Below are 12,251 nucleotides of genomic sequence, written 5' to 3'. Positions count from 1 at the left end.
TCGACTTTCACCATTTGAAATTGCTGAACCCCCCTTCGGTAGCAGGAGAAGAAGGGGGATCCTTTCTGAGTTGCTTAAACCTGCAGAAGTGAACTTAAAGCAAAGTAATTTTCCACTGTCCTGACCCTGGAGCGGGGTGTCAGAATTGACGTTTGAAGCTCATTGACCAGAAATAAAGGTTTTTGACAGATAGTTAAAAGAAGAGAAACATAGTTACTCCATTGTTTCCTTTCGTCTGTTAAAAGAACAAATATGGACAAAGTATCGTAAAAAAGAAACTTTATTGCTATTGTTTTTAAGAGAAAGAACAACAAGAAACTTTCCCCCCTAGAGGGGAATCGTGAAATTGTAACTAATTCCTGGGAATTCCTGGGAACTGCAGCTGCCACTGATTATAACTGTGGGAAAGGACTTTGTGACCTTGTGGAACAATGTCTTCAGAAGCACTGTTGGGTGCTTTCTGTAAAATAAATGCCCTATTGGATCAGTTAAGCCAGAAGATGGATTCTATGACTAACGCGGCCAGAACCTTTGAGCAGGTAGTGGGAAATTACATGGAGCCCACTCAGGAATTAAAACAGGAGCGTCCCATGACAGAACAATTGAGAAGAGGATCTTGCTGAATCTTGGGCGCCAGAGACGGAGAGAGCAGCGGCCCAGCAGGATTACAAATGTTTGGACATGATAAATGAACTTGGGAAAAACCAGACTGGGAAAGGTAAAATCTTGTTTGGTTTGGAAATGGGGGGCTGGATAAACCCCCCTGTACAGGGAGATTTGGACCTTTCGAGTCTGGAAAGGGGCCGCCAGATGTTTGGAGCAGTGGGGGCTCTTAATTTGAAGGGAATCTGGAATATGTTTTTAAATACTACATCGAGTTTAGTCTGGACTGCGGAAAAGGGATGGTCTTGTTGAAAGGGGTCAAAAACATCACCAAGCTGGAGTCCCCAAGAATAAAAGGAAAATATGAAAAAGTGCAGCGGAAGGGACATGGAAGAGACATGAGGGCCTCGGATATAAGGTGGCCAGGTTAATGTGCTAGATTAACAAGATAAAAAGGACTGACAAAACCCGGAACCAGGAGGAAGGGACGCTGGACGAAGATTGGATTGTTTATTTTTATTTTTACCATTAGGACTGTTTTATAAAATTGATGAATGCTAGGAGAATGTTGAAATGAATTTATTTGGCTCTTATAAAAATGTTTAAAGAATTAGGTAAGAAGGTTATGGTTAGGAGAAGTTGGCAAAAATTCAGATTTAAGTTTTAAATTTTAAGGTTTTTTCTTTTTATATATATGTACAAGATAAGATGAAATAGATTAAGGTAATGGGATGACAGAATATTACGAATTAGGGAAAGGATTTGAAAGAGGGGAGGGATTTGCTGGAATAATAATCTGAACTGGAATACAGAGAAGGAAGGTGTGAGGAGGCCCGGGAAACAAATTAATGAAATATATGTGATGATTGGATTATCTTTTTAACTATTTTTATCTTTTTTTTCTTTTTGTATATTTTTTCTTGTATTTTTCTTTTTTGCCTGTTTTTGTCTCTTGAAAATCTTAATAAATATCTTATTAAAAAAAAGAAAGAAATATAAGCAGCGGATGACTGAAATACGACTAATTTTGATTCTGTTTTGTTATTTTAACTTTTGGAATGTTCTAAAGTAAGACTGTAAACTTTGTTATGATCGTCCTGACTTATCTTGACGTAAAGCTCTCTAGGGGTGATTGGCAAAAATAGTGCATGAATTTTATGAAAAATTAAATAAGTAAGAAAGTAAATAAATATTAATAAATAAATTCATAAAGAATAACAAAGCTGCTAGAATGCTAGCCTGGCTTCTGCGCAGACAATTTGTTTATGAGTAGAGAGGTTTCTGCTCAGAGACGAGGAGCAAGTTGGCTCCATGTGCAACAGAAGCTCACCTTCCGCAGAACATGTCGAAGGGGAAGGGAGAGTCAAAAGTTCAGAGCAAACTTTCTCCCCTCATCCAACCCCAGAGAGCTTCCCTCTGTTGGAGAAGCCTTTCAAAGAGGGGGTGGAAATTCACTTGAAGTTGCTTCAAAACCACCAACACGCTACTTCCCTTCAGGGGAAGAACCAGAAGGGATTGGCAGGAATCAAATCCACCCAAAGTGGCCAACTAGAAGAAGAAGAAGAGTTTGGATTTCATATCCCGCTTTATAACTACCCTAAGGAGTCTCAAAGGGGCCCACAATCTCCTTTCCCTTCCTCCCCCACAACAAACACTCTGTGAGGTGAGTGAGGCTGAGAGACTTCAGAGAAGTGTGACTGGCCCAAGGTCACCCAGCAGCTGCATGTGGAGGAGCGGGGAAGCGAACCCAGTTCACCAGATTACGAGTCCACCGCTCTTAACCACTACACCACACTGGCTCTCTAAAGCATCCCTAACAGATAGCCATCCAAACTCTGCTTAAAAACCTCCAAGGAAGGAGAGTCCATGGTCGGATCCAGCTCCTTCTTTGGTCCTTGGGAGCAAAGTTCAGGCCAAACTTCCAATTCCCAAAAACACCCCTTGACTTTTCTCCATCATGTTTTTCTCCATCTCTGCACCTGCTGCCTGAGCGATTCAAGATTTCAGAAAGTTTTTGTGATGAAACTTATTCCACTTGGAATAATCAAAATTATAGTCATCTCCTCTTCTAAATGCTCAGGAGATATTTCGGGAGGTTACATCAGCCTCAGAAAGTAGCATGACAATATTAATTGCGCTGTGTCTGGGAAAGAAAAAGTTGGTGCAGAGAATATTTCCTGTGTTGGAGACCGACTGAGACAAGATACAGAGCTGGCGAAAGAGGGGTGTGCCTGCCTTGTGCTTCCTAGCTCTGAAGATATAGATGAAAACCACCCAGATTGGGGAAAGCCCAGGCAGTCTGGCCTTGCAAGAGTCTTTGGGTTCTTCTGCTTTGTGTCTTTGGCAGGTAAGAGGAGGAGGAGGCAGAGCCAGAATGAGATCCCTGCTCCTTCTGTTGCTGCTTCTGCTGCTCATGATGCCCTTTGGAGTCTACGGGAACCACAAGGCGAAGTGCCCCTTGAATCTGGTCAGGGATCAAACGGATGCTCGCAATTACTACTGGCCTGAACACTTTCTCATCACTGGGATCATATCTCCAAAATCCTTTTATAAGGAAACTCCATACGTCTTTTCTCAGACACCCTTCGCCAAGAGTGAGAGGTATGTAAAATCATATGTGGGTGGGTTTCATGGTCCTCCAGTCCTTGTAATGGTTCCTATTTATCAAGGAAAGAGCGCCTTTCTCAGGGCTAGGGAGCCAAGGCTGTCCTCATGTTGCAGGTCTACCCTGCCCTGACCATTGGTCTTGCTGGCTGGGCTGATGGGAGCTGGGGGTCCACTAAAAGATCCCACCCAAACCTCTCCCGATTCCTTGTTCCCTGGGTCTTCCTTAGTGAAACACTCTCCTACCTTTGATTCTGTGTTGCTTTTAGTAGAATGCAAGGATGCCAATGAATCTGGTCAGGAGTCAAAAGGATGCACTGAATTTCCCCAGCTGCAGGATGCCATGAAACTCAGGCAATTCCCAAGGCTCAAGGGTTTTATTCAATATTATTCCATTTGGACAATTCAGAAACTGTCGTTAGGGAATGCTACAGTTTTACAAATGGAATTTAAGATCCTCTGGGTGACGTTTGGTGGCTGAAGAGCAGAAAAGATGTACTTTAATTGAAATGATGAATAAAATAATATGAATCAGGAGACTTCTTTGTTCATGGAGTCAGGTCTCTAAAATGTGAAAAGGAATTATTCCTTTTTTCACATAGACAACTGGCCTCATTTCTAAGTAGTGAGATGTTTGATATTTCTTCACGTGGAATCCATAGGTACCTGTTTCCTATCCCAGAGGGAGGCATGAAACTCAAGCAATTTCCAAGCTGCCAAAATTATTTTATGTTTATTCTATTTGGATCATTTGTGAACAACCTTAGCCCAGTTCTCTTGACACAATACCACAGGAGACCTACAGCTCACCATGGGCTACATTAAAGGTTTCCTCCTCCAATCTCAGCACTTTTTCCTTTCTGTCACTGCTTTTTAAAAAAATTAAAGGGTGGAACATTATGCTTCAAATAAAATGATTATATAAAATAATACAGACCAGGGTGTGTCCTCATTGGTGGAGTCACTGATCCAAACATGGGCAAAATTATAGATTTTACCACACACTCAAACCTGAAAGCCACCAGGCCTCATTTGTAACTAAAAGGGGACTGAGGTATTTGGTACTTCTCCTCATTCAATCAAATTGTCTCTTATCTACCTTTGGTCCAGCCCGTTGGAAGAAACCAAAGACCACTGCAGCAAAAGCAGCCCTTGCAGCAACTTCCCAGTATATCACACATTTTGAGGGGCGCCTTCATTTCTTACTCATAAAACCATAGTAGAATAGAATCATAGAGATGTAGAGATGGAAGGAACCCAGAGGAATCTCACCTGAAGCATCCATGACACATGGTCACCTTCGGAGGGAGTCTCTTCCACTGCTGAACAGCTCTGTGTGCTGTTTGCATCAAAGCTCCTGTCATGGAGCAGAGATTTCCAATTTTTTGTTCTATGCTAGACAGGAAAAGGTTTGATATTAATGTAAAAGGATAAATAGATACTAATCTGTGTGGATTATATAATGTTTCCTCCATCCCATTAATATGAATATCAGTTTCACTCTTTTTAAAGAATTCATTTATTGCAGGGAGGCACCTAGGTTCTTCTGGCATGTGTTGCCTTTCCCGCTCACCATCCAAGAGATCAACCAGGATCTCAGGCTCTTACCCAACATCACCCTGGGCTACAACCTCTATGAGAACCATTGCGATGCAAGGATGACTTCGGATGCCATGCTAGAGCTGCTTGCAGGCAGTGGATGCAATATTCCCAATTATCACTGTGGAGAACAGAATCACCTGCTGGCTGTTCTTGAAAGAAGCAACACTTTCATCTCAAGAGTGATTTCAGCCTTGTCAGGCATCTACAAAATCCCACAGGTAAGTAGTGGGAGAGCATGGAGGGAAAGAGAATTTCAACTGCGTAAAATTCTATTTTCTCTTTGGAGGGGTCAAGTGGGGATATTTTTTAAAATGGGAAAATCCTGAGCTATGGATCCAACATCCCTTTTTCAAAACTGAGCCTTCACCAACTTGACACCTCCAGATGTTTCAGACTAAAACTCCCATCAGCCTCAGCCAGCAGAGATTTAGATATCAGTCATTTCATATGATTAAATACCCGTTATGCTGAAAGTAAAATAAATTGGTGATCTTTTGCTTTCCTTGCTAGATCAGTTATGGCTTCACTGCCCAGGTTCTCGAAGGTAAAACCCTGTTCCCTTTTGTCTACCGGATGACTCCCAAAGAGGAAAGTCAGTACCAGGGGATTGTTGAATTGCTCCTGTATTTTGGATGGACGTGGATTGGCCTCTTCACTCCAGACAATGACAGTGGAGAAAGATTTCTGAGCTCTGTGAAACCTCTGATGCTCAGCAAAGGGATCTGCATTGCTTTATCAAAAAGAGTACCAGAAAATGATATGGATCAATTTATCAGGCCTGGGGAACCTTTTTTCCTATGGAGACAAATTGGGGTATTTGTTTACTATGCAACCAATGCACTGAGTCTCTTTGGACTCGTGGTAATACATCATTTCTATGAGAAGGAAATGGGGGAAAAAGTCTGGATCACAACAGCTTTGCTAGAAATCAGAGCTGGCATTTACCTCCCTCCATATATGTTCCAGCACCTCCATGGTTATCTGTCCTTTGAAATTCGGACTGGAATAAGGAGCAGCAAAGGTGAGGAATATAAATGGCAGATCGATCTTGCGTATTATTTCGATGAAGCATTTTGGTGTTCATATTCAAAGCATCAGTTGTCCGTGAAAGGCAGGGTAAGATGCAGAGAGGAGGAGAACCTGCAGCCATTGCCCCAAGAGGAGCGTGAGAGAGCCCTGTCTTTTGACAGCTATGGCACTTACATCAATGTTCAGGCTGTGGCTCAGGCCTTGCATGCTTCGCTTTCATCTAGATCCCAGAGGAGGCTGATGGTGGAGGAAGGAGAGCAATGGGGACACGCAAGACTACAGCCGTGGCAGGTATTTCCTTCCCCTTTTTGCAACCTGCAGTCCACACAGATGCTGATCTTGACTGGGGATAGACCTGCAAAATATCATAGTTACTATTAGTACTAGTAATAGAAGCATACAGCCCAACATTTCTCTGATGAAAATAGAGACGTCCCATTCCATAACGATAATCACTGGGCAACAATTTTTTACTTTTTGAATGTTATCTAATAATAATAATAATAATAATAAATTTTATTTATATCCCGTCCTTCCCAGCCGAAGCTGGGCTCAGGGCAGCTAACAACAATCAAAATAGTTCAACATTCTAAAACATTCATTATAAAATTAATTAAATCAAATTAAAATCAAATTAATGGCAACCATCAAGCAAATTTTTGTGCAGATTGCCACAAAAATTGCGCCCTGACAAAAGGCCTGGTGGAACAGCTCTGTCTTGCAGGCCTGCGGAAGGATGTCAGGTCCTGCAAGGCCCTAGTCTCTTGTGACAGAGCGTTCCACCAGATTGGAGCCGCGGCCGAGAAGGCCCTGGCTCTAGTTGAGGCCAGCCTAACCTCTCTGAGGCCTGGGATCTTTAGGGTGTTTTTATTTGTTTTTATCTAGATTTCTACAACTGCTTTAGGGTATTTTTGCACTGCTGAATCAGGAAATGGCATCCGTTTCTCTCCATCAGGTCAGATTTTTGTGCTATGTTGATTTGAAAAAAATCAGATCTTGTGACAAAATCGATTACATTTTTGTGGCATTATCGGCCACAAAACACATATCATCCTAAATATGTTTTTAAGAGAGAAAAAAATGTTTTTCCAACAACATATATTGATTACCTGATAGAAACATCGATTACTGTAAACTGAATGGTGGGCATTGATAAAGGTAAGTACACGTAAATTGCATGTTGCTTCACCATTTTTCAAACTTCAGGGCTTGAACTTCTTGGAACTCCTGGAATGCTCAGTGGCAGGGAGGTCTCTCTTCAGAGTCCAACAGTAGTCAGCCATCATGACTGCGTCCCAGCGACCCTGATACCTGGTCTCCATCTCTTTCATGTCCTGATGGAATATCTCCCCCTGCTCGTCACTCATTGAACCCAGGTTCTCAGGAAACCGGTCCATATGTGAAAATAGGTAGTCCATCTTGATGCTCATGTTGCAGCCCAGGTTTCTGAAAGCAGTCAGCATGTTGTTGACAAGTTCTGCGTAGTTTCTGGCCTTATTGTTGCCAAGAAAGTTCTTCACTACCAGAACAAATGCCTTCCACGCTTCCAGTTCCACTTTGTTCATTGAGTTTCCGAACTCTGGATCTCTGATGAGCTGACGGATCTGAGGACTGTCAAAGATGCCAGCTTTCAACTTCTCCATGGTCAATCCTGGAAAAGCCTGGCACAAGTAAGTGAATCAGTCACCATCCTTGTCCAGAGCCTTGGTGAACTGCTTGATTAAGCCGAGCTTGATGTGCAGCGGTGGGAAGAGTATTCTGTCTCTGTCCACCAGAGGGTCGTTGAAGACGTTCCTTTCTTTGCAAGGCACTAATTCCTCCCGCACAGGCCAGTCCTTCTTCGTGTAATGCTGAATACGGTCCCTACTATCCCACATGCACAGAAAACATCGGTACTGGTTGCCATTGTTTAGCAGAACACATTTCAGTGATCACTTGCTGCTGTCAATGAACAGTCTCCAATCTTTGGGTTCGTACTGTGGCACTCCAAGCTTGAGCAGAAGCTGCGCAATATCTGCACCGTACACCAAGTCCTTCTCTTCCGAGAAAAAACGGAGGTACTCTTGATGCCTGTTGCGGAAGAAGCTGATGCAAGCACTGTCAGAGAGGTTTTTTCCCTTCAGTCTGGATACCAACAGTTCGGCAGAGTCCTTTGACAAGCTGAGGTCGCGAACTAGATCATTCAACTCCTTTTGGGGAAATGGATGTGGAGCATCATCTTCAAGAACCACTTCTTCTTCATGTCCTTCAACACTGGAGGCATCTTCGTCACTAATGTCAGGAAGTTCTCCGAAGATAGGCACTGGAATTTCATCACAATGAGCTACAGGACGATGTGGTGATTGAAGATCAGGATACTTGAGGCAGCTCCAGTTCTTTCTGTTGATCCCAGTCACATCAACAGCGCAGAAGTAGCAGTCAAGTGACATGGTTTGTCGGCTCCCTCCAGACCATGGGAATTCCAAAGTTCAGACTCCTCTTGCCATTGGTCCACCCACAAAGAGTCTCGGTGCATGCCTTGCACACCATGTGTGGCGCCCAAGCTTTATCCTGGTCACCAAGTTTAATACCAAAATAACTTTATGCTTTGCCGCACCAATTTATGGAAGATTTCAAGGTTTTATGACTTCAAACTGATCCCTTTTCGACATAATCACCCAGAACTATTGGACCTGAATACTTCTTGTCATTAAAATAATCATTTCCAATCAAAACAATTATTTGACATGGCATTTTACCCCCACCAACTTCTTCTAAAATGCTCCACACAAGCGTACACGTGAATAAAAACGTTAAAAAATGACATGTGGCCATAGCTCAAAAACTTGACCTGATTGAACAAAACCAATGTGATTTTTGGATTCAGTGCATCAGATTCGTTCTAAATCAACTGAAAAAACGCAGACAACAAATTTGTTGTTGACCAGTGTTTACTGTTGATATCCAGAGCTTTTTAAAGGCGGAACTCATTGAAACTCAGTTTTGGCACCTCTCAGGTGGGTGCCATAGAAAAATAGCACTCTTTATACCCCACACGTCTTTTTGGGTTGCCTCAGCACTCTGGGCAGCTCCCAACATAAAGAAATTCATACTAAAATATTAAACATAATAAAAATTCCCGATATAGGATTGGACGCCTTGTGGGTTGGATAACTCCACATCTGCCAACATTTCTCCAATGAAAATAGGGACATTCTAAGCAAAGTTGGGAAATTCCAGGATCAAATGAAAAACTGTCTCTAATTCAGGGACATCCCTGGAAAAGTGGAGCACTTGCAGGGTCTGTAGTAATAAAAATGGCCGAATAGGAATTCCACTCTACATGAGATACACGCAGCCCCAAATCAGAAGAGGTTGAAGTGAGTAGGACTGAGATATCCATCTTGGCTTCCCGTTTTCTTAATGCTTGTGTTTTCCCCTGCCATTCCAGCTTCACCCTTTCTTAAGAGAAATCCAGTGCCTGAATACTTCCAGAGGCAGACTGTGCTTGGATGAGAACTGGGAGCTACCAGCGGACTTTGATATTGTGAACTGGGTGATGTTTCCCAATATCTCTTATGACATTTTGAAAATTGGGAATATAAGGAGAGATACGTCTGCTGGAATAAAGTTCACCATTAACCCAGAAGCCATTGAGTGGCCCAGGAAATTCAACAAGGTAAGGGGAATCACAAAGGGAGAAGGCTAGGAGATGATTACTATGTTTTTCCTTAAACAACCGCTGAAAAATGACCATATCAGGATATCAGGTTGACCAATGGTGTCTTAACCGTCAATAACAGCTGCAACCACCACTCTTTCTTTTCACAGCAGTTGAGATAGGAGGTGAATTTGGGGTGCTCAAAGAAAGGATAGAGCACAGAGGTCCTCAGAGAAGACACCAGAATCTTCGACAGAAAGGACTACGTAGATAAGAAGGAAAGGGAAAGCCCCTAGTAAAAGTGAACTATTGGGTTTTCATACATGCAGAAGGATGGAAAGTAATTTAGTTTAGAAATGATAATTACTGATTTATTGTGGATATTTTAAATTTATGGAGTAAGCTCACTTGTAGATGTTGCAAATGTTAAACTATTGTATGTGCAGGAATTGAGAAGTGCACGGCTGTTGGTGAAGGATGAGAAGTTAAAAAAAACAACCCTATTGTAATATAAGGTTAATTTTAAGGAATGGCATATGAACTAGAAATAACTAGGACATTCATCAGCAATAAGAGGAAACCTTGCATGCCTCAAAAACAGAGTGAGGGAAACCAATATTTGGAAAAGTTACATTAAATTTGTCTTAATTAGTGATTGAGAGATTATCCGAATCCTGAACTTTGGGGAAATCACATTTTAGACTCCATTGCCATTTTCTTTGAAGATTTATTAAGCAGGGAAGCAGGTAAACGGAGAAGAGGAATCAGAGTTCTGTGCTGCAAACCTCAGTTGTCCTGAACGAATTATGAAGAACAAGATATTCTGGTCACCCCAATGGTCAGTGAGGAGTTGAAAGGACCCTGATGAGGGGTCAAAGGCTGCAGTCCAGAGATCTGTTTAAACTCACTCTATGAGTGAGTTACATACCCACAAATACTCCTAACTCTTCCTCTTTCTTGCACCTTCTTGTCTTCCTGGTTAGGCCGTGCCTCGTTCCAGGTGTAATGAAAGATGTCGACCTGGATATGCCAAGGTGGTTCTAGAAGGAAAGTCTGTTTGCTGCTATGCTTGTGCTCGGTGTGCGGAAGGGACCTTCTCCGCCCAGGAAGGTGGGTGACTCCAAGGCGGAATGAATTCCTGGAGAGAGTAAACACAGGGCAGTAATCCAGTCTCAAACACTTTTTGTGAGATTTCTGCAGACATTGGGGAATGTGGCTCCTTCCTCAACTTCTTTACAATCACCTTCATTAAATCCTGGAAGAGAGTTGAAAGGAATGGCCATAAGGAAGAAATCTCTAGGATTTCTTCAAAACGTAATCGAGTTCAGATCATTAGGGATGTAACTGATGTTGCAGCCACTCTTTTTCTCTTTCCCAAATGCAGAACATTGCACCAAATGCTCAGAAGATCACCATTCAAACAAGGACAGAGATCAATGTGTCCCCAAGATTATCACCTTCCTGACTTATGGAGAATATTTGGGAATGGTGTTAGCTTCCGTTGCCCTCTTCTTATCTATAACAGCAGGCACTGTGTTGGGAATCTTCATTAAATACAAGGAAACTCCCATAGTCAAAGCCAACAACCGGGACCTCTCCTACATCCTCCTCGTCTCCCTCCTGCTTTCCTTTCTGTCCTCCTTCCTCTTCATCGGGCGCCCAAGGAAAGAGACCTGCCTTCTCCGACAAACGGCCTTCAGCATCATCTTCTCAGCTGCTGTTTCTTCTGTCTTGGCAAAGACCATCACGGTGGTGCTGGCCTTCCTGGCCACAAAGCCCGGGAACAGGGTGAGGAGATGGCTGGGCAAGAGTCTGGCCAACTCCATTGTCATCTCCTGTTCTGGGGGGCAAGTTCTCATCTGCACCATCTGGCTGGGCTCTTCTCCCCCATTCCCAGAGTCCGACATGCGCTCCCAGGTGGAAGAGATCATCCTGCAATGCAACGAAGGGTCTGTGACCATGTTTTACGTTGCCCTCGGCTACCTGGGCTTCCTGGCTGCCACCTGCTTCACGGTGGCTTTCCTAGCCAGGAAGCTGCCTGGCTCCTTCAACGAAGCCAAGCTGATCACCTTCAGCATGCTGGTCTTCTGCAGTGTTTGGGTCTCTTTTGTTCCCACCTACCTGAGCACCAAGGGCAAGTACATGGTGGCCGTGCAGATCTTCTCTATGTTGGCCTCCAGTGCTGGGCTTCTGGGCTGCATCTTCCTTCCCAAGTGCTACATTATTGTGCTGAGGCCTGATCTGAACACAAAGGAGCACCTGACAACCAGAAATTAAGGGGACAACTGATTCTTAAAACATTCCATGTTCCTGATGTCCAGAAGTGCCTAAAGGAAACTCAGCTACTCCTCCATGTTGCTCCTTCTCCTCCTCTGAAAGAGATAATGTTCATTCTTAGCCCAACTTTTATGTAGTTCTGTTCACATAAACAGGAAGATGGGAGGAAATGTTTTGCTACCTTGCTTTGCCAAGGATTACAATGAGTCTTGATGTACTGCCCGTAGTTTGTAAACTATTATCTTTTAATAATTTTGTGTTTGGGGAACTTATATTTATCTCACAACAAGATAGTCTAGAGGGAGATAGGAATTAGGTTTTTTGGTCTGTTTGCTTTGCTATTAACCATATCAATTCTGATATTCAACAATACTTTATAGTTATGTCATTTCTAGATATTTAAATACCTGTGCTCCATTTTCTACCGGTATACTGAATCATTCAGAAGTTCACATCATTTCGTTCTCCTAAACTTTGTATATTAATGAATTGAGAA

General features: G+C 42.8%; 1 protein-coding gene and 1 long non-coding RNA gene across 6 annotated transcripts in view; one reads left to right on the top strand and one right to left on the bottom strand.

Annotated features, from left to right (window-relative positions):
* Positions 1-12,251, bottom strand: part of LOC310697595 — a 99,532-nt gene that overhangs the window by 27,157 nt on the left and 60,124 nt on the right. The window lies entirely within an intron of this gene.
* LOC310697171 (vomeronasal type-2 receptor 26-like) lies at positions 3,020-11,831 on the top strand (the record flags this gene model as incomplete). Its single annotated transcript, XM_083483493.1, has 6 exons — positions 3,020-3,204; positions 4,736-5,027; positions 5,320-6,129; positions 9,269-9,496; positions 10,462-10,588; positions 10,863-11,831. 6 exons carry the CDS (start codon positions 3,020-3,022, stop codon positions 11,753-11,755), a joined length of 2,535 nt encoding a protein of 844 aa, XP_083339619.1. The 3' UTR covers positions 11,756-11,831.

This window comes from Podarcis liolepis, assembly GCF_965112155.1.
Source record: "Podarcis liolepis genome assembly, chromosome: 18".
Classification (NCBI taxonomy): Eukaryota; Metazoa; Chordata; class Lepidosauria; order Squamata; family Lacertidae; genus Podarcis; species Podarcis liolepis.
Note: the sequence above shows the minus strand (reverse complement) of the source record. Positions and strands in the feature narration are given on the sequence as shown.